General features: G+C 43.7%; 1 protein-coding gene across 6 annotated transcripts in view; it reads right to left on the minus strand.

Annotated features, from left to right (window-relative positions):
• Nucleotides 1-23,594, minus strand: part of LOC137416475 (glycogen synthase kinase-3 beta) — a 172,198-nt gene that overhangs the window by 75,244 nt on the left and 73,360 nt on the right. For all 6 annotated transcript variants that reach the window (XM_068102081.2, XM_068102080.2, XM_068102082.2 and 3 more), the window contains one exon: nt 9,485-9,568. In XM_068102081.2, the coding sequence (XP_067958182.1) occupies nt 9,485-9,568 (84 nt within the window). The remainder of the gene's footprint in view (nt 1-9,484; nt 9,569-23,594) is intronic.

The raw sequence follows: 23,594 nt of genomic DNA on the forward strand, positions 1-23,594 counted from the left end.
ACGGACTCCCTCTCACACTGCACAAAGGGCCCTTCGCAAATCGTACCACCCTCACTCGTACACCGCACAATGGGCCCATCGCGAACACCCGGGTCTCGCCTTTCTCCCAAGCGCACCGAGCACCCGTTCGCATCAACCACATTCACGCCATTATTTCTCACCTCGGGGCCCTCCTTCTCCACCAGCACCTGCAAACTTTTTATTGGGTTAGCAAGCCCGGCATCACGGTGCAAACAGGAACTTTGTTCAGGCTCCATTTTCACCTCCCGTGATTTACTCTCTGTTTTTTCTGTCTCTTCAGCCCCCGTCTTTTCTTGTAACAGGACGATCGTCGGCGCCTCTAAAATTTTCTTTTCCAACTCAGCCTTTGTCGGCGCGCCCAAAATTTTATTTTCCAACTCGACGATCGGCGGTTCCTCTACACCCCGCGTCGCGACTCCCATAGCCCTGGTCAACTTGGCTGTCCTTCGCTCAAGCTCGCTCCCCACGCGTTCTCCGCACCGTGTCACCTCGTCGCGCAACACCACGACCTTCCCGCTCAACCTGCGCCCAATGTCCTCCCCCATTTTTTGTATATCCCTCTTTGCCGCTGCCCTCATCTTTTCCATGTCACACCTGGATTATTTTATTTCGTCCCTCATTTCTTTCATTTGACCACCCATTGTTTTCCAACCCTTCCATGTTACACCTTGCTTTGTCCCTCATTTCCTTCATTTCCCGGGTGGATTTGTCCCCCTGGGCATCCATTCAATTAGCCAATGGATCCCCCATTTTGTTCATTTCACATTTCGACTCTGCCATGTATGCGCTGATTTGTGCCATAAGAAGGCCCATATCTATTGGTGCTGCGGGCTCGGCTCCCGCCGCCACGTGCGAGGTGCTGCCATTTTCTTCCTCTACTGCTGCACCCTCATCTACTGCCTCCACTACCAACTGTCCCTGTTGGTCCTGGGTCATTAATTCTTCCTCTATTATTCCCATCGGCATTTGACCGCCTTGGCAAAAACATCGTATGAATTTAATTTTGATTTTACAAACTAAATTTCGTCCACTCGTAATTTTGAGCACATGAAGCGCACTTGAGGTCCAATTATCCCACTCCCAGACACCAATTTGTTGCAGATCTCCCGAAGCCCGTCGACGTACAGAGGGGGGGGGGGGTTAAACCCCTTTTCCCCCTCGGGTCTTCGTGTCCACGGGGCCGAGTCACCACTCCCGTAGCGAGTGCGGGAAAGGGTATCGGGTCGACTCCACACGTACCTTTGGTACCCACGCTGCCACGAAAACGGGGACTGGACCTCGCACAGGCCACGCTAATCGAATACGCCGAGCGGTTTGCGTATCACGTGACTCGTGCCGTTACTTTTATTGAACCCGATTCAAGCGGTTTTATTTGTGCGATGCTAGGCCAATAGATGAAACTGACAAGGGACGATCAAATAGAAGGAGGAACAGGTTTATTTACAGTTATACAGGGCGAAGAGACATAGAGCAGGCTTAAGCAGTCGTAACTTATCCCCCAGACAAAGGCACACTCACTCACATGGGGAAAAGGAGGCAGAACAGTTCGGACGCCAAACGCGCCTTGATGCCGTTCACTCCCGGACAGCTCGCCGGGCGTGGCCCTCCGATGTTCACGGCACGTGTGCTGGGAGCGCAGGCAAGATCGCGCGTCTGTGGCCCGGAATGGATCGTCTTCACACAGCGCGATTAATACGGGCAGCAGCAGAGCGTAGGGCACGGGGAGAGTTCGTGTACAGCGACTATAACAAGCAAGGTACTTTACTCATGCTGCGACAATGTCTCTTTCTCACTGCTCAATCACCATGAACCAACCACGAACCTTGGGAGACTGACTCTCATGCGTTCTCTCTCCGAGTCTCTCCTCTCTCTCGCGGGGGGCTCGGGGCAGGGTTTTATATGGCCCCTCCCCAGCCTTACCCAAATGTTCCAAGCCCCTCCTTTCGCCGCCGTTGTGAGCCACTCCCCTCGAGCGCCGATTGGCTGCTCGCTGCTTACCGGCCACTCCCCCTGCAGCTCCTCCCTTCGGCCTTGCCAGACTTGTTCCAGGCCTAGCACGTGGCATTCCAGCTCAAAGAACACCTAACTCACTGGCCTGCTCAACGCAAACTAACACAGGAAAGGAGACTACGCTTACATTTAAAAAGAAATAACTGAACTAAAGCGAGACTACATGTTGTGGTGCGACTACCTACGAGGGGGGTTGTCATCCTTATTCCCACAACCGCAACAATATATATATATATATATATACACATACATACATACATACATACATACATATATAACGGCATATATACTACAGGCGAATGCAGTCTGTCTGCCTGTCTATCTGTCTGTCTGTCTGTATGTATGACCCCCACTGAAACACGGAAATGCTCCGCGGAGAGAAAAGATTATGAAGTAAAAGTTGCTTCAAATTAGTCAAAACCTCCAGCAAAATTATAATATAAAAAACAAAGCTGTACAAGAGATTACACGCACATAAAGTGTAGAAAGTGCAACCTTTCGAAACCGAGAACTTCCCTGGTAGATATATTGGCCGTGGTGGTCAGTTCCCTGGCATCCACGGTCTCTTGATGTGACGGTCTTCGGCTTCTTGTGGGGATATGTCAAGGATTGTTTTCCAAATCTTTGTTGCTGACATTGAAACACTTTGTGCAAGGATAAACAATTGCATCAGCAGTCTGATGAAGGATATGTTGGCCAACACGTGGATTGAAGTGGATTAACACGCGGATGTGCTACGTGCAACTAAAGGTGCACATGTTGACGTTTGCTGAAGAACACAAGAAACTTCTTGAATTATGTGAGAAAATTAAAATAAAAAACCGCATCTCTTTTGGTTTAGTTGTAATAAGTTTTTTGAATTGGAGCAAGACTTTGTGGACAGCTTGTACTTTGTTCCTCGGCCTAAAATTTATCTTCGTATAATCCACGGTAAGTTTACCCAATCAATTTATTTGAACAAATCAATAAGTTGTTAAACTCATTTTACTCTTCTTTTCTTTAAGTGACAGGTGCACGCAATAACTTAAGACATTCTCTGTTGAACCACCAATTTTTGAGCTCATTAAACCAGCTCAAAAATAAAAGGCTTTTATTGTGGTATTATTGTGGTATTTTTACCACCATTTATATTGTGGTATTTTTACCACGGACTTCTGCCAGTTTAAATTGAATTCACACCACACAACAGAAAATAGCACCTACATGCAGGTAGGTACAGTAGCACATGTACAGTGTTGTTTAAAAAGACCTGCACTTTCACTAGGTTAGCGAATCAGAGAAGACAAGCGTTACGCCTAGGTCCCCCGTCGGTGAAGTGATGCGAGTTGACAAAGTGGAAGACGCAGAAAACATGCTATGATATGATATTTCGCTCACAAGGTTCAGACATACATGGAGGCGGCCATCCTGGATTTTGACGTGGCCACCCAATTTTCAATAGCGTTCTTCCGTATGCCTAGATACACCCACACACCAGATTAGAAGTTGGTACCTCACGTATTTTCCAAGATATTCCGCTCACAAGGTTCAGACATACATGGCGGCGGCCATCTTCGATTTTGACGTGGCGACCCAATTTACAATAGCGTTCTTCCTTGTGCCTAGATACACTCAAACACCAGATTAGAAGTTGGTACTTTGCTTATTTTTCAAGATATTACGCTCACAAGTTGCAGACATATATATGGTGGCGGCCATCTTGGATTTTGACGTGGCGACCCAATTTACAATAGCTTTCTTCCTTATGCCGAGATACACCCACACACCAAATTAGAAGTTGGTACTTCGCTTAGTTTTCAAGATATTCATCTCACAAGTTTCAGACATATATATGGTGGCGGCCATCTTGGATTTCGACGTGGCGACCCAATTTTCAATAGCGTTCTTCCTTGTGCCGAGATACACCCACACACCAGATTAGCAGTTGGTACTCCGCTTATTTTTCGAGATATTTCGCTCACAAGTTTCAGACATATATATGGTGGCGGCCATCTTGGATTTTGACGTGGCGACCCAATTTACAATAGCGTTCTTCCTTATGCCGAGATACACCCACACACCAAATTAGAAGTTGGTACTTCGCTTATTTTTCAAGATATTCATCTCACAAGGTTCAGACATACATGGCGGCGGCCATCTTGGATTTTGACGTGGCGACCCAATTTTCAATAGCGTTCTTCCTTATGCCTAGATACATCCACACACCAGATTAGAAGTTGGTACTTCGCTTATTTTTCAAGATATTCATCTCACATGGTTAAGACATACATGGCATCAGACATACATGGCGGCGGCCATCTTGGATTTTGACGTGGGTTGCACCCACACACCAAATTCTAATGCGGTCCTTCGCTTACGCATGCACGCCCGCACGCACGCACGCAAACACGCACGCCCGCACGCACACATGCACGCACGGACACACGGACGGAGGGGAAAGCCATAGTCCCCCTTTCGCTACGCTGTGTGACGGGGGACAACAAGCGTTACGCCTCGGTCCCCCGTCGGTGAAGTGATGCGAGTTGACAAAGTGGAAGACGCAAGGCGGCCATCTTGGATTTTGACGTGGCGACCCAATTTTCAATAGGGTTCTTCCTTATGCCTAGATACACCCACACACCAGATTATAAGTTGTTACTTCGCTTATTTTTCAAGATATTTTGCTCACAAGGTTCAGACATACATATGGTGGCGGCCATCTTGGATTTTGACGTGGCGACTCAATTTTCAATAGCATTCTTTCTTAGGCCGAGATACATCCACACACCAAATTAGAAGTTGGTACTTCGCTTATTTTTCAAGATATTCAGCTCACAAGGTTCAGACATACATGGCATCAGACATACATGGCGGCGGCCATCTTGGATTTTGACGTGGGTTGCACCCACACACCAAATTCGAATGCGGTCCTTCGCTTGCGCACGTACGCACGCCCGCACGCACGGACGGACGGACACACGGACGGAGGGGAAAACCATAGTCCCCCTTTCGCTCCGCGGTGCGACGGGGGACAAAAATTGAACATTTCAAGTGAACCACAATGTGATTCATAAACTTTGTTGGAAAAAGAAATCTACACAACGCAGAAAATTACGTCACCTATATCAGAGGGCTGGCAGGATAACCTCGAGGTATGTGCAGTCGCCTCTGAGCAATAGAGCCTGGAATTGAATCTCGGACAAGCAATAAACTGTCAACCTTGTGTTTCAGGGAGTGATACATCAATGTGTGTGCCAGCCCTTAGATGGATGTTAACCTGGGCATCCCATCCACCAACATTAGTTGGTGGATGTTGAAGATCCCACGGTACATTTGGCAAAGAGTAGACAAGCAATTGCGGGCGCCCTGGCCAAATTCAAAATTCCTGCTCCACATACAGGGGGCACTGCATCAGCAGTACCACCATACCCATGCAAGAACTGATGCTAACCCATAGCCAAGTGCTGCATATGAACAACAATGATGGCTTTGTTGGAAAGTTCTGGGAAAAAAGGTCATCCAGCAAATACCACATTCAATAGGCTAGGAAATCACAAATATAGTTTCTTCACAAAAAGTACAAAGAAAGGTCTGTGCAGAATCTACATTTTTTACAAGTGGCAATTTCAAATGAATCTCAATATTCCCCAATGCGGAGAGTGCAAGTGACAAATTTGATTAGTCGAGATGGCTTACAGGACTGCAAAACTTGAGGTTTTGGAAGTGGCAAAAGCTGTTTGTGTTCTACAGTAGAGTTTGTGTTCTGCAGTGTTCAAATAAATTATATAATTCAATTGAAATAAAATAAAGGTTTTAAAGGCTGTCGGAAAGAAAAAAAAACTTTTTCGGAAGGTTACCACCGTTTATGCACCGTCTTTTACACCACCTTATTTAACACGAAATTACAGATGCATGCCTGTTGTTTGTCTCCTTTATGACGCCCCTAAAACAGAAGTTTCCTGTTTGAAATGATTTTCAATTTTGTTTGACTGCAAGGCAGGCAGGCAGACAGACTAAAAACAATCACCTCACTCCTCTTCCTGCATGCACAATCTGCATGAGATTCCGTACAATTTGCCAAATTCAGGGCCTAAGTGCTGTGAACTGCAGGTTCGTGTTCCGATTCATGTTCCGATTTGTGTTCTACATTGTTCAAAATATAGCATTCACTTGAAAGTAAGTAGTTCCTCGATCATACACCAACGGCATAGATCATAGACAGACAGACCATGTGAACCAATTATTTAACGCCGCTTTTCGCTTCGTGCACACGGGATAACCATGCACAATTCAACCAAAGACTAGAACAGGTTGATGCGTTTAATAGGCAAGCTAACCTTAAGCAGGTATGAATGTTTAGTTGGATACAGCAGAGTGAGAATGGAATTAGTACACGGAAGTTAAGAACACTTAGTAAGTTAATTGGGTGTTGATAAGGCACACGTACAATAGGCAAAGTGGCTCACACACCACTACCGACGGGAAACAATGGAAACACGAGGCTCACACACCACTACCGACAAGAAACAATGGAAATACGAGGCTCACACACCACTACCGACAAGAAACAATGGAAACACGAGGCTCACACACCACTACCGACAAGAAACAATGGAAACACGAGGCTCACACACCACTACCGACAAGAAACAATGGAAATATGAGGCTCACACACCACTACCGACAAGAAACAATGGAAACACGAGGCTCACACACCACTACCGACAAGAAACAATGGAAACACGAGGCTCACACACCACTACCGACAAGAAACAATGGAAATACGAGGCTCACACACCACTACCGACAAGAAACAATGGAAACACGAGGCTCACACCCCACTACCGACAAGAAATAATGGAAACACGAGGCTCACACACCACTACCGACAAGAAACAATGGAAATACGAGGCTCACACACCACTACCGACAAGAAACAATGGAAATATGAGGCTCACACACCACTACCGACAAGAAACAATGGAAACACGAGGCTCACACCCCACTACCGACAAGAAACAATGGAAATACGAGGCTCACACACCACTACCGACAAGAAACAATGGAAACACGAGGCTCACACACCACTACCGACAGGAAACAATGGAAACACGAGGCTCACACACCACTACCGACAAGAAACAATGGAAATACGAGGCTCACACACCACTACCGACAAGAAACAATGGAAACACGAGGCTCACACACCACTACCGACAAGAAACAATGGAAATATGAGGCTCACACACCACTACCGACAAGAAACAATGGAAACACGAGGCTCACACACCACTACCGACAAGAAACAATGGAAACACGAGGCTCACACACCACTACCGACAAGAAACAATGGAAATACGAGGCTCACACACCACTACCGACAAGAAACAATGGAAACACGAGGCTCACACCCCACTACCGACAAGAAATAATGGAAACACGAGGCTCACACACCACTACCGACAAGAAACAATGGAAATACGAGGCTCACACACCACTACCGACAAGAAACAATGGAAATATGAGGCTCACACACCACTACCGACAAGAAACAATGGAAACACGAGGCTCACACCCCACTACCGACAAGAAACAATGGAAATACGAGGCTCACACACCACTACCGACAAGAAACAATGGAAACACGAGGCTCACACACCACTACCGACAAGAAACAATGGAAATACGAGGCTCACACACCACTACCGACAAGAAACAATGGAAATACGAGGCTCACACACCACTACCGACAAGAAACAATGGAAACACGAGGCTCACACCCCACTACCGACAGGAAACAATGGAAACACGAGGCTCACACACCACTACCGACAGCAAACAATGGAAACACGAGGCTCACACCCCACTACCGACAAGAAACAATGGAAACACGAGGCTCACACACCACTACCGACAGGAAACAATGGAAACACGAGGCTCACACACCACTACCGACAAGAAACGATGGAAACACGAGGCTCACACCCCACTACCGACAAGAAACAATGGAAATGCGAGGCTCACACACCACTACCGACAGGAAACAATGGAAACACGAGGCTCACACACCACTACCGACAAGAAACAATGGAAATACGAGGCTCACACACCACTACCGACAGGAAACAATGGAAATACGAGGCTCACACACCACTACCGACAGGACACAATGGAAACACGAGGCTCACACCACTACCGACAGGAAACAATGGAAATACGAGGCTCACACACCACTACCGACAGGAAACAATGGAAATACGAGGCTCACACACCACTACCGACAGGACACAATGGAAACACGAGGCTCACACCACTACCGACAGGAAACAATGGAAATACAAGGCACTACCGACAGGAAACAATGGAAATACGAGGCTCACACACCACTACCGACAGGACACAATGGAAATACGAGGCTCACACACCACTACCGACAGGACACAATGGAAACACGAGGCTCACACCACTACCGACAGGACACAATGGAAATACAAGGCACTACCGACAGGAAACAATGGAAATACGAGGCACGACCGACAGGAAACAATGGAAATACAAGGCACGACCGACAGGAAACAATGGAAATACAAGGCACGACCGACAGGAAACAATGGAAATACAAGGCACGACCGACAGGAAACAATGGAAATACAAGGCACGACCGACAGGAAACAATGGAAATACAAGGCACGACCGACAGGAAACAATGGAAATACAAGGCACGACCGACAGGAAACAATGGAAATACAAGGCACGACCGACAGGAAACAATGGAAATACAAGGCACGACCGACAGGAAACAATGGAAATGTAAATACGAGGCAAACTTTTGACCTTCCCTTTCACTCAACCTTAATAGGTCGAGAGTCATTACAAGATCACACTACATTATAAATTCCATGCAAAAAAAATAAAATAATAGTAGGTGTTGATGGTGTCATCCCATTCTACTGAAGGAGCACTGGGATGCTTGCGACAAGTTTAGAATGTTTCTCCAGCTACAAAGTAATCCTCGATAAGTCACCACATTGTCGCAAGTTTTGCTGAGCAGCCATGGGAATCAAAGCTACAATAGTGATGATAATGACACTAATAAGGCTCAACAGAAATGGGATCACCAGAGTCACTTCCTAAGTACTGGAATATACATTAGCATGAAACAAATACTGAAAAACTTTTTTTTTTAAATCAGGAAAATACCACAGGAAAATGGCAATACTTATCAAGGACCATGATTCATTGTGACATCGTCCCTGCTACAACCCTTCCCCAGCAATCAGTATCACTGCATTAGGTGCATCAGTATGGATGGAATCAGTAGCTCAACACCGTTGAGAAAGGCCTCACACATCTGATGCTTCCAGAGTATAAATGTGCGACATGGCTCGATATGTTATGGACATGCAAATCAGTTTAAACAGTGGGAAGGCAGTACTTTCCCACAATTAACATTCACAAACTTTCCTTTCCTCACCTTTTCTCCGCTGGAGTAGTAAAAGTAACGCAGCCGGACCACGTTACAGTGTTCCAGCTTGCGCATTATTTGCAGCTCTCGGTTCTTTTGATGGAAGAATAAAAGGAAAAAAAGCAAGATGGAGACAGTCAGGGTAAATGAAGGAAAGAAAAGAGGCAGGGATGAAATGAGCAAATGAGAGGTGAAATAAAGGAACAGGTTAAGTGGCAACCACAAATTCTGATGATAAACCAGTACAAATTATCATTATTTCAAAGTAAAAATAATCACTACTTCGTAAAATGCTAACATCAAGAATGCAGAGATATGAATGTCAATTTGGATAGAATGAACACGCGTGCGCACACGCACACACACACACGTTTATAAATCGAGGACAAAATCAGGTCGATCAAACAATCATTTTCTTAACTTGTCACAATATCATCAACAAATCAAACCTCAGTAAAATAAATGGAAAAAGTATTTCAAAATATCGAGAAAATACAATATTTGATGCAAGATTCCAAACGGGGCAGTTGGAGCAGTGACAGGGTTGGCAGGATAGCCTCGACTCCGAGAAGTATGGGCACTCCTGTCTGAGCTGATTAGGGTTCAGATATTGGCCAAACGATAAACAATCACCCTGGTGTTTTGCAAGCAGGGCGATACATCAATGTGTGCCCTGACCCTCAGAAAGATGTTAAACTGGGTGTTCATTCTACGAGCATTAGATTGAACACATTAAAGATCCCACGTTGTCCTTCGCAAAAAGTAAGAGAGCTGACTCGGTGCAACAACTCCAAAAAGGGAAGGAGATGGCCTTTAAAAATTTTTATTTACATCAATGGGAATGATGACTTGCAGGAAATGCTCTGAACGTTCTTCTTTGTGGAACATTTTCCGAGAGATGCCAATGATTTCAACAAGATAGGGGCATGCTCACATGCCATGGATGCCAATGATTTCAACAGGATGGGGGCATGCTCAGATGCCATGGATGCCAATGATTTCAACAGGATGGGGGCATGCTCAGATGCCACGGATAACATATTGGATTACATCCATTCCTGACTCAGTGTGTAAGGTCATCTAACATTTTTTCCCTTCCCTATGATGAAGGCCTCCACTGGCCACCAACAAGCCTGCACCTTTATCTGTTTGATCAATTCTTAAAGCAGTGCCTAAAGGAGCAAGTCCACACGATGGCACCAAGGACTATCGAATAGCTGAAACAGTGATCTATAATTATTGGACACATCGTATTAGCCAAGACACTTTGGTAAAGATTATGGACAACATCAGTGCATGCGTATCCTCTGTGCTCTACTTATTTCTGTGTGACAGTGAATGGTATGTTTTATATTTGTGTCATGAATAGATTGTTAACTCATTAACATTTGATACAAAACAAAATGTGTAAATTCATGGCATCTACAGCACTATATCGAGTGTGTATTTGGGTTATGGTAATGGACAAAATTATGGAAATCATACTCCATATAACAGTACGATTTCCTGGTATTATGACAATGTAAAGGAAGCTCATTGAGCTTGATGACACTGAGCGACGATGGCATGAGACGAAATCAAATGCTGTTGGCAGGAGGTTCATCGAATCCCAACGGAATGTTTGTGAGACTGTTTCAGCTGCCAAGAAGGATTATCACGATGGGAAACTCTCTAAATGTAATACCAAAGACATGTACATATTACCAAAGAAAGTTATTCCTGAATGTAGTAATTCATCTGATCTCACTAATGACGATTCACATTACTTTGTCAGTGAAGTAGATAAGATCAGGGAAAATTTGGATAATAATGCAGCCACCCAATCAAGTTCAACTTTTAAGTTCATGTTCTAGTGGATTTTCTTCATGCAATTGTTGTGGTTACACTCAATTTGTTTCTGTAGATGAGGTTGAATTGAGAAGAAGAATTAGGAAATCTCATTCAAAGACCTGTGTTTCTGACCCAATGCCAACCTTGCATTAAAGTGACACAATCTTGACATTTTCAGCATATGTATGTTTAAGAGGATGATATCCTTGACCCATTAGCAAAAACAAAAAATCGGAGAATACGAAGCCGGTTAATCTTTTTTTTTTATCGGACTATTTTCACTGGCATTATGAAAATGAGCGTATGATGAAAGTGTGTGATGAAAAGTGAATGATGTTTGTTTCCAAGAAAGAGAGATTAAAGCTAGCCCGGTAGTTGTAGTCTGAGTGAGAAAGAAAGTAAGACCAGCAATCCTGGCACAGACAGTGCAAGATGGTTCCGGGCACCACTTTAACACTCCTAAGTCCGAACGGTAGTCCTACCCTGGGCAGTTGCTGTCTTCAACTTACGACCTATAAAAAAAAAAAAAAGGTCCAAACAGATGTGTGTTTTTTAGGAGACACCATCTCCTTACTGAATGGCTGATGGCTCCCAAAGGGAGCTCATCTGCCCTTTAACATGTATTGTTTTTAGTCCTGCAGGGTGTCACAGTCACCCTCCCCAATGGGAAGACAGTGAGGGTAGTCAGTTTAGTCGCCGAATACCCGACCATGCGGCAGGTAGCACTGGGGTACATGTTACCAGTGGCAGTGACAAAAGACTGACCTGATGCTAAAATGACTTTTGATTTGACGATTTGCTCTGTGTAGTGCCATTGATAAAATCAACAAGCAGTGTTCCTACTGATGGTTGACCTGTCCTCTACTTTTGACATGGTAGATCACGCTATTCTCAAACACAGGCTTTCTGAAGACTTTGGCCTCGTTATGAAGTCCTTTATTGGCTCTAGTCGTACCTCAATAACAGATCGAGAAGGGTCCACATGACTAAATTTATACAATGACCAGCACCTAAAATGTGGCGTACCTCAAGGGTCTGTTATTGGAACACAACTGTTCACATGGCCCAATTACAAATTACTATCCTAACCAACATGGGACATTGCATCAGCAGCAAGGCCACGCCCTCAGCCAATGACACTACACCGCAGGTAGGTGTGTGAGTGTGTGTGTGTGTGTGTGTGTGTGTGTGTGTGTGTGTGTGTGTGTGTGTGTGTGTGTGTGTGTGTCGTTGCACCATTTATGTGCTTTAGATCATGTGAAAATAAATAAATTTAAAACTTTGCACAGTACTGCACACAGTGTGTATACATATGCACACAGTGTGACTCCTTTAGAGAAGGACTGGAACGTCACGACCTCGGGGTTTGTAACTTGAGTCTGAGTTCCCATTTTCTATCTCGTTTTCTATGAATGCCTCGTTTTCTATGCAAATACCACAGCACTGTACTATTGGATGGATTGGAATGAAATTGACATATGACATGTAATTTATGCAATAAAATAATAAATAAATAAATAAATAAATAAAATATAATAGTCTGTATTATAACAGATTAGTTTCCCTCGAAAAAATGATTTGAATATACATTATTTTTTTCCATTTGGCAGCTTTATTTTTAAACAATTTTGTTTTTAATTTTTTTGATTTGTGTATTAGTTATTATTTATTTTAAAATTAATTGTGATATTTCACATTTAATATCGGAAATCAGCAAAATAATATGTTTCTCTTCTCTTTCAGAAACTGTCCAGCTGGTGATCTCACAGGATCTTTGTTTTGTTTCCTGCTTTCATGACAAGATGCCTCGTCGTTGCAGCTGCTTTGGCTGTAAAGGAAACTATGATGGGACGCCTTATGTAAAGGTCCTATCCTTCCCAAAAGATCCAGAGGAGAGGGAGAGATGGATATTGGCAATGCCGAATGAGAAAGAAAGCTTGAGGCGCTTGAAGGAGATATATATTTGTGAGACACATTTCAATTGTAAATGGGTGTCAGTTAAGGGTGGCAAGCGACCCAAAGAACCCCCATCAATATTTCCTGGATTACCGAAATCAGTTTTGAAGCAGGTTACTTCAGCCCCACGCCCAACATCATCTTCAACATCAGAATCAAGAACTAAGAAGGTGCATGCAGCTGCTGAGGCTGCAGACAAGATCCAAGATTTCGACCACTTCTGCGCCAAAATCAGTTCCTATTTTCCTGGCTTTAACGTCATAAAAGACCAGAAAAACCTGTACCTATTGTTACATATTTATGGGAATGTATGTGAATTCCTATTCAGGTCTTTGCTTATCCATGTGTAGTAGATTAAGGGTTGTTGTGGTTGGAGGGTCCGGAGCCCTTCTGAAAAAGTGTCCGGAAACGGAAGTGACCGGAAACGGAAGAGAAAAAGACACGAGGAAGAAAAGCGACGAGTATTCTTCTTCCTCGCCCCGCTCCGACGAAAGGTGGGATTGATATTGAGCCGTGTGGAACAGCGGCGTTCCCGAGCCCGTCTGGCGAGAGGAGTTACCGGGACGGATACCTGCCCGGTGGACGTCAAACTGTCGTGTGGCCGTGCACCGACCCAGCGTCTGGCACCGTTCGTGACACCGTCTAAAAAGACGCGTACGGGTCGCACGTTGGGGCCTAACACGCGTTGCAAGCGGCGTGGGGCTTTTGGCGTGCTTTACCGTACCCGCTTCGTGTGGCCACGAGGGGCTACAGCCGTGGTGCCTGGTACGATACCTGCCCGGTGGAAAAACGTCCACCCGGGCTTCGTTCAACCGCCCGAGTGCGGCGACGCCGACCATCATCTTGGTCAGGAGGGGCCCAGAGACATTGTGCGGGATAGAGACCAAACGGGGGTCGTGAGTACCAACGGGGACACACATATATAAGATGGCCATCTTAATCATATAGGGAATTGATTGTGGATTGGGAATTGTTGATGGTTGTTTGTTGTTGATTGCTCGGGGAATATATCCGTGATTGTATCATTGAAATTGTATGATATCCTTACCCTTGAAATATATCCTTGAACATCAGTTTCTCTTGGGTGGAATTCATAGGGATTGCGTTGCGAAAGCGCATATATAACACTACTTTCTGGCGAAGTTCCTCTCTCGGTCCGGGGGTCACCGAGACCAGGTAGTCACCGAGGGGACCACGTAACACTATCAATAACTGACGCTACTGGACAAACTGTCAGGCAGTTCTTTCATTTCCAACAAGTCAGCTCACCTTTTGGATTCCTATTCTTGAATAGAGTTGAGAAAGATGGCATTGAGTTGCCCAAACGACTTTTTCCTTTGCAAAAGAACAGCTTGCTCTCAAAACGGTCCCAGATTAGATCCATAACTGACCAGGTAAACACCTACGAGTACACAAGCCAGGAAATTCTTCAGCACATAATAAGTCAGCTTTGCAAGATGACTGAGGCACACGAGCTTCCTCATTTAACCTTCCTTCTGTCGCAGCTGCGGCATGTGTTCATACCTCGTGATGGTCGCCGATTTGATACCGATACTATGATTTTCGCAATGCAGCTTCACAACATATCACCCAGTGCATACAAAATGATTCGTCGATCCGGCTTAATCATTCTACCATCAACAAAAAAGGTAAAACAGGTGCTTTCTAGTAGTCTGCAGGACTCCAACCTCAAAACGTTGTTCGACCAGCTTAAGCCGCAGCAGCGTTTGGTCAATTTAATGTTTGACGAGGTAAAGCTGATCGAGACATTGCGATTTTCTGGAGGGCATGTTCTAGGATACGCTCAAAATGCTGCAGCGGGGGGTGACCATGAAATGCTTGCTTCACATGCTATGGTTGTTGAAGTTGCCTGCCATTTTGGTGGTCCACGCTATATTCTACGCGTTTTGCCCTGCAAAAAACGAACTGCCGATCAGCTGAAGGAACTCCTCATCGAAGCTGCCTCAGCTGTAGTTGGTGCTGGCGGTACTGTGATTTCTTTGATATGTGACAATTGCAATACCAATCGCAGTGTTTATTCAAAACTTGGAGAACCGGGAAGTTGTCAAGTGCTATCGATGCAAGAGCAATCTATGTTCTTAGTGTACGACTACGTGCACATCTTCAAAAATGTTGGCAACAACTGGATTACTGTTGATGGCCAGACACTCTCATTTGTCATACATGGCAATGAGTACAAAGCTTACTGGAGTGATATTCGGAAGCTTTATGAGATCGACCGAGCTACTCCTATTCGCTTAACCAAGCTGACGCACACTGCTGTTTTCCCCAAGCACCTTCAACGCCAGAGCGTACCCTTGGTATGTCAGGTGTTCAATGACAAGACTGTCGCTGCCTTAAAGACCTTCAAGGATTCACTGGGCATCAGCAAAGGCACCATCATTCTCACCCAGACAATGAGTGAGTGGTTCAAGATGATGAATGTGAAAGACCGTTTCTCAGCTATCCATCTGCGCGACGAATCCAGACAGCCTTGGACAGCAGACTGTACAAGTTTCACTAGGCTGGAGAAGGCCTGCCAAATTATATCTACCTGCGCATGGCAAGGAGGTGGTGGTCGTAAGCTGAAGCTAACTCGGCAAACTGCTGAAGCCTTCACTGTGTCCACACGTAATAATGTGGATGCTGCCAAATTGCTTCTGGCAGAGAAAGACTTTTACTACGTTCTTCCTGCTATATTCGCGGATGAAGCCTTGGAAAAGTTTTTCGGCCAAGCCAGGCAAAGATGCGGTGGAAACTTCTACATTGACGTAGTTGACATTATGGCTGCAGCTAAAATTGCAAATTTGCACACACTCGTTAAGCATGACAGTATGCCAGAATCTAGTTCTCGTGTGCTTGTTTGCGACAAGAATTGTGGTACTTCCATAAATCCAGATGAGCGAAGTGAACTCATTGACGAGATCACTCCTCATGACACTCAGGAACTCTTGAGGTCTGATGATGCCCTTAAGCATAAAGTTGTTTATTTGGCCGGATACCTTGTTCATAAATATGGTGATAGCACCAGTATCGAGGAGATCATGGATGATGAAGATGGTAACGAGGTGTCATCTGAGTTCCTAGATAATTTGAATAGAGGTGGACTGAGTGTGCCGACTATGTCAACCGTCTTCTTTGTACATAATGCCTATAATTTGCATGGCATGACTAAAATGCGTTGCCGCTTTCATTTTGCTGAGCTGTTATCCTTTGTAGATGCACCTTTAGCTAGTAATAATGCAGCAAGTACTACTTTAGCTAACATTCTATTGAAAGCTCATGTCCTCAATGTCAGTGACAAAGAAAAGGCTGTGGGATGCCTCAGGAGGTAAGAAACGCTCTCCAACTAGCGATAGCTCTCCAACTAGTGATAGACATAGTTGTAATAGACATTTTTTACAAAATATTATTGAAAAACGGTGCATTGTTATTATTCGAATGTGTATTTGCTGTATGTTTGTATGTTTGTGTAATACGATATATACAACAACAACAACAACAACATGCATTTTAAGGCCATTTTCCCTGCTAGAGCGGGGGTTAGCCTTGCCGTCCCCATGACAATCTTCTCCATTTTGCCCTATTTTCTGCATCTCTCCTTGTTAACCCCCTTGCCCGCATTTCTTCTTCCACCATCTTTAGCCAAGTCTTTCTCGGTCTTCCCCGTCCTCTACTTCCTTCTACATTAATTTCCATCACTCTTCTCAACCAGTCACTTTCATCCTTCCTCAACACATGACCAAACCATCTCAACCTGTTCCTCTTCACAGCATCAATCACAGGCAATATTCCCATCATCTTTCGCAATTCATCATTTGTCTTCCTCTCTCTCAACGATACTCCGCACATCCATCAAACCATTCGCATTTCCACCCTTTCCAGCCTTCGTTGCTGCTCTACGTTCATTACCCATGTCTCGCTCCCATAAATCATAACACTTCTCACACATGCAGCATTCACCTTTCCCTTCAGCTTCAGCTTCAGCGACACTCTCCTCATCAGCACACCACTCAGTTCCCGAAACTTCTTCCATGCACCTCACTCGAGCAACCGTTGCCGAGTCTGATCCACCTTCTCCATTCAGCATGTCTCCGAGGTAGCAAAGCATGTCTCCGAGGTACAGTAATACGATATATGACAATATATATTAAATTTGGACAGCTCTACAAACTTGCCTCTTATTATAATCAGCCATCTCTCACCGTTTATGAGTTAGACACAAAAGACGGGCAAAAATTGCCAAAATTCACTAATTTGACCTTGAAATATGACCTTTTGACCTTGAAGATGACCGCAGGTGGTGTTGAAAATGTCGCTATTGAACTCGCCGTCCTCAAAAACCCCTATTTTGACCCTGAGATCGTGTCTCTAGCCCTTCTAGAAGTCATTTTAGCCCAGGACTTAAGTTAATCCTTCAGACTCAAGTTACAAACCCCGAGCATGGGACGTTCCAGTCCTTCTCTAAAGGAGTCTATGATACATATATACAGTGACTATAAAAAGTCTACACCCCCAGGTGAAACAGGTAGTTCTTTGAACAGTTATTGAACAGGTAGTTCTTTACTTGGTGAAATTACAAAACAGGCAGTTCTTTACTTGGTGCAATTTTACTTGGAGTAATTACTAAATTGTTAGTAATTTACTTGGTTGAATCACTAAACAGGTAGTACTTTACTTGGCGTAATTACTAAACAGGCAGCTCTTTACTTGGAGTAATTTTACTTGGTGGAATTACTAAACTGTAAGTAATTTACTTGGTGGAATTAATAAACAGGAAGTAATTTACTTGGTGGAATTACTAAGCAGGCAGTTCTTTACTTGGTGTAATTATTAAGCAGGTAGTTCTTTACTTGGTGTAATTTCTAAACTAAGTAATTTACTTGGTGGAATCACGAAAGATGATTTGTATCGATTACAAAAAGTGCAGAACAAGCCTGCTCACCTGATCTTTCAGAAACCTAAATGTCCCACGTCATTCCACATTAAGCAAATTACACTGGTTCCCGGTTGCAGAGAGAATACAATACTGTATGGAATAATTCTTCAAACAATCAAGTCCTTGTCATCTTCCCTTCCAGTATACAGTCATGTGAAAAAGTAAGTACACCCCATGTAAAGTTTTTGACTTTTTCAACATATTTCAACATACAGCTATTTGATCTTCATTTCAACAATATTGATAGATAAAGGTGATATAATATAACAAATATCATGAAACATTGACATTTTGTAGTCCATTGTATAATTTAAATAAACATAAATGCAAATTTCGCATGTGGAAAAAGTAAGTACACCCCTACATTTATCACTACTTCAAATACCTAAAATTAGAATCAGGTGCACCAGCTCAGGTGCAAATGATTAGAACATCGTTAGAGAGGATCTTGGAGGAACCTGTCTTATTTAAACCTCAGACATTTAGTTTGGTTTGCTCTTTGTTGTGGAAGTGTGCGGCGTCACCATGCCTAGATCAAAAGAGCTCTCTGAGGCCTTCAGAAAGAAGGTTATAGATGCCTACGAGTCTGGGAAGGGATTTAAAAAGATCTCCAAACAATTTGAAATCAATCATTCGACTGTCCGGAAGATCATCTCCAAGTGGAGAAGATTCCAAACAACTGCCAACTTGTTCAGGCCAGGCCGCCCCAGCAAGTTCAGCCCGAGGGCAGACCGCAAGATGCTGAAAGAAGTCTCTAAGGACCCCAGAATGTCATCACGGGACCTACAGGTAGCTCTTGCCACTGTTGTCAAAGTGCATGAGTCTACCATTAGAAAGAGGCTGCACAAATTTGATCTACATGGGAGGTGTGCCAGGAGGAAACCTTTGCTGTCCAGAAAGAACATCAGGGCAAGACTAAAGTTTGCCAATGAACACCTCGGCAAAGACCAGCACTTCTGGAACAATGTGCTCTGGACAGATGAGTCAAAGGTAGAGCTATTTGGCCACAGTACCAGAAGACATGTTTGGCGAAAACCAAAGACAGTATTTCACCACAAGAACCTGATACCAACTGTAAAGCATGGTGGTGGAAATATTATGGTTTGGGGCAGCTTTGCTGCATCAGGGCCTGGGCAGCTCACCATCATATAATCCACCATGAATTCTTCATTGTACCAGAGGGTGCTTGAGGATAATGTGAGGCCATCTGTCAGAAAGTTGAACCTCAACCGAAGGTGGACCTTGCAACATGACAATGACCCTAAACATACCAGTAAATCCACCAAGGAATGGCTGAAAAGAAAGAAATGGAGGGTTCTGGAATGGCCAAGTCAAAGCCCAGATCTAAATCCCATCGAGATGTTGTGGGGGGATTTGAAACGAGCTGTGCATGCAAGAAACCCCTCAAACATTGCACAGCTGAAAGAATTCTGCATGGAGAAGTGGGCAAAAATTTCTCCCAGTCGATGTCAGAGACTGGTAGACAGTTATAAGAAACGCCTACTTCAGGTTGTTTCTGCCAAAGGGGGGCAATACCACCGATTGGAGCCAAGGGTGTACTTACTTTTTCCACATGCGAATTTGCATATATGTTTATTTAAATTAAACAATGGTCGACAAAATGTAAATGTTCCATGATATTTGTTATATTATATCACCTTTATCTATCAATATTGTTGAAATGAAGATCAAATAGCTGTATGTTGAAATATGTTGAAAAAGTCAAAACTTTACATGGTCTCTAACTTACTTACTTTTTCACGTGACTGTACATCTCATCATGTTTTACACAAAAGAGAACACCTTACTCACTTCATTCTACAGCAGCACATTCCCTTGATGTACATAAATTCCACAAACAGGTGGGCTATATTTCCTTTCAATCAATTGCTTCAAGGCTTTGGTATAAACTCTCAATTTCAATTAGTATAATGACAGTTGAATCTTTTTTAAAGTGCCTGAAGACCTATTTATACCCTTCTGTGTGGCTGTTTTTCTTCCCCCTATCTCTGTCTGTCTGTCTGTTTCTCTCTCTCTCATCCATTGGCAATAGCCGCAACAGTAGAGTTTATGCCCAGAACGGTGTCCTTTATGAAGAGAAGGTAACCTATCGCCGGCATGCTGGCCAAATTCCAAATTCCTGCCCCGACTACCTGTGTCGGAGTGGTGACCCATCCAGGATTGTAACCCGAGCCCAAACATTGCTTCGGCAGTACCAATTTATGTAGAGTATGGTACACGATGCAGTTTGTGTGCTTGTTTATTTTGGATATCATATCAATGATTTTATGCAAATAAATAATTAATACTATAAATAAATAATTATGGAAATCATACCACTGTATATGTAATTTGAGAAGTGTTTGTGTGTTTGCTTGTTTGTGTGACCTCAATGCATTCCGAAGTCGCTGGGTGGAATGCGTTGAAACCTGGTGGTTGTACTCGGGGTGTGTATGGGAAGCTTTCAAATTCACGGCGTTAAAATAAATTCACACTCTCGGAAGTGGGACAATTATAAGAACAGAACCGCTGGATGGAATGAGTTGAAAATTCCAGATGTTGGTTTTAAGCAGTAAAAAACAGTCCCTGGTGTTAAGGTTAAGGGGAGCACCCCAGTTCTCTCTTCGTGAATGTGCATCATATAACACCACCAGGGGGAAGCCAGTATTACAGGTCATAATGAAATACACCATAGACATTATAAAAGTGCAGAATTAACCCCTCCTTAAAAGGGGGCATTATACCATTGAAGGCAAAAAAAAAACATTTTTTTACAAATATACAAATGCATCAATTAAAATGTTTGTTTCCTAGTATTGTATATATGTACCAAGTTTGAACGTAAATGGACTTGTCATAGAGAAGATATAAGCTCCCCATTACACTGAACACAGTAAAAACAACACTGAATCACAGTAATGCACTTTTTGATAAAATGTCTTGATTGAAAATATGCAAAACTATATATGTACATGTTGCTTGATATATGAACATTACATTGGTATACATTACATAGCATTATATTATGCATGGTTACCATGGTAACCAGATGCATAAAAATGATGAATTACCACTTTACAGCTTATATCTTCTCTATGACAAGTCCATTTACGTTCAAACTTGGTACATATATACAATACTAGGAAACAAACATTTTAATTGATGCATTTGTATATTTGTAAAAAAATGTTTTTTTTTTGCCTTCAATGGTATAATGCCCCCTTAAGGACCGGTTCTTTGTTCGTAAAGAGAAAATCTTATAGCTTAAAATACTAGCTATAGGAAAGAAATTAGTTTATTATTTGAAAAATGCAACAAACGAATCACATGTTGATGGCTTTACACAGCGATTCCTTGCCAATAATAAAGTGGCACACAAATATAATGGCAATAGAGGTACTTTAGGTCATACAGGATGTTCTAAAAAGACCTGGACAAGTTTGGTTATTAATATAGACTTGGCATTTAATATGAAATTTTTTTTTTTCTTGACTTGGGTTTACTTTCTGAACTCAGTATATCAATCTGGAGAGTTTCTTTTACCCTTCGGTGATGTCTTTGTTGAAAGAACCATGTCACTGATTGTCTTTCGCAGCAAGAAGTCAATAACAGGATTATATCACAGGTGGCGTGACAAAATGTAAGGACAGGTACATTTGACGATTGGCTTCACAATCGGGTATATAAGGGTTGTTGCGTTCTGCATTAGTGGAAAACAACTGTTGCACGTCTACAAAAGTTATTGCCGCTTCCTCTGGAGATGGTCCGTCAACTTGACAATGCTGTTTGTCATGGAGTGGTGGCTTTACGAAATTCTGGCATGAAACAGCGTGCTATTGCTTGGCAGTATGGCATCACTCAAGGTCAGGTGTCAAAGATCCTGAAACGAAACGCTCAGAGGGATGTCCCTACTCCAATACCGAGGCCAGGACGTCCACGCAGAACCACAAGGAGAGATGATCGCCAGCTGCACCGGTTAGTCTGCAATGGCCGTACCAAGTCAGCTAATCGGATAAGGGCTGAGTGGCAGCAACTGACAAATGTGCCTGTATCCAGAAGGCTCGTCAGCCAACGACTGGTTCAAGCAGGCTATCGTGCCAGGCGTCCTCTGAGAAAGCCACGCCTGACCAGACAACACAGCCAGCGCCGATTGCAGTGGGCCAGAGAGCACCGTCAATGGCAGCCAGGACACTGGAATCACGTGACCTTCAGTGACGAGTCTAGATTTCTGGTCTATCGTCAAGATGGCCGCGTCCGAGTGCGCAGACAAGTGCATGAAGCCCACAACCAAGATTGTATAGTGCCAAGAGTCCAAGTTGGAGGTGGTGGGGTGACCGTTTGGGCTGCTTTTCATGCAGGGGGCAAAACTGACCTGGTTGTTCTTAATGGAAACCTGAACCAGTTCAAGTACAGGGTCATTCTGGAAGAAACATTGCTTCCATTTGCTCGTGCAGCCTTTCGAGGAAACTTTGTCTTCCAATAATTCCAATGAACTTTTGGTTCTTAGTCATCTTGAAAAGTAAGTTCACCCCCACAAAAAAAATTCCATATTAAATGCCAAGTCTGTATATTTAGTACCACAATGAATGAATGAATGAATGAATGAATGAATGAATGAATGATCGTTTTAAGGCCATTTTCCCCACTAGAGCGGGGGTTCGCCTTACGGGCCCCATGACAATCACGGTTCCCTGTTTGAGGCAATGTTTTTATGGCCGGATGCCCTTCCTGACGCCAACCCTTGGTCATGCTCTTACGATGCGCAGGGATACAGTGTAAAAAAAAAAATATATATATATATATATATATATATATATATATATATATATAGTGCAGGGATACAGTGCAGGATACAGTGCAGGGAAAAAAATGCAGGGATACAGTGTGCGTATTCTAAATCGAGGTACACACCGTGATCATTCATCCCAGCAAGCTGGTACTCAATTTGCCGACCTCGGAAGGATGACAGGCTGAGTCAACCCCCCTGGCGTTAATTCAGCGATCGACCGGGATTCGAACCCAGGATCCTAGGATCCCAAGCCTGCACCCTAACCGCTAAGCCAACACCAGGACTGGTTTATATGTTTACCACAAATAAAACGATACCCTTTGGTTTATATGATTTTAAAAAATCTCATAAAGTTTTGTGCACACCATCAATACATTTCCATACATCAAGGAGGGAATTAATTGAGAGGTTTCTGTTTGATTTGAGATTCGGGATTGTTATAACAGTAAAATACTTGTAGGAAGCTTTTAAAAGGCTCATAGTGTGAGGGAAGAGCAAGAAAGAAGGGTTGATGAAAAATTCAGAAGGGCATGTGGAAAGGGAAGATTAGTGATCATGGGGGATCTCAACTTGCCAAGGATAGATTGGGTCCACGAACAGAGAAA

The sequence above is a fragment of the Myxine glutinosa genome, chromosome 1 (assembly GCF_964187855.1).
Source record: "Myxine glutinosa chromosome 1, kmMyxGlut1.1, whole genome shotgun sequence".
NCBI lineage: Eukaryota > Metazoa > Chordata > Myxini > Myxiniformes > Myxinidae > Myxine > Myxine glutinosa.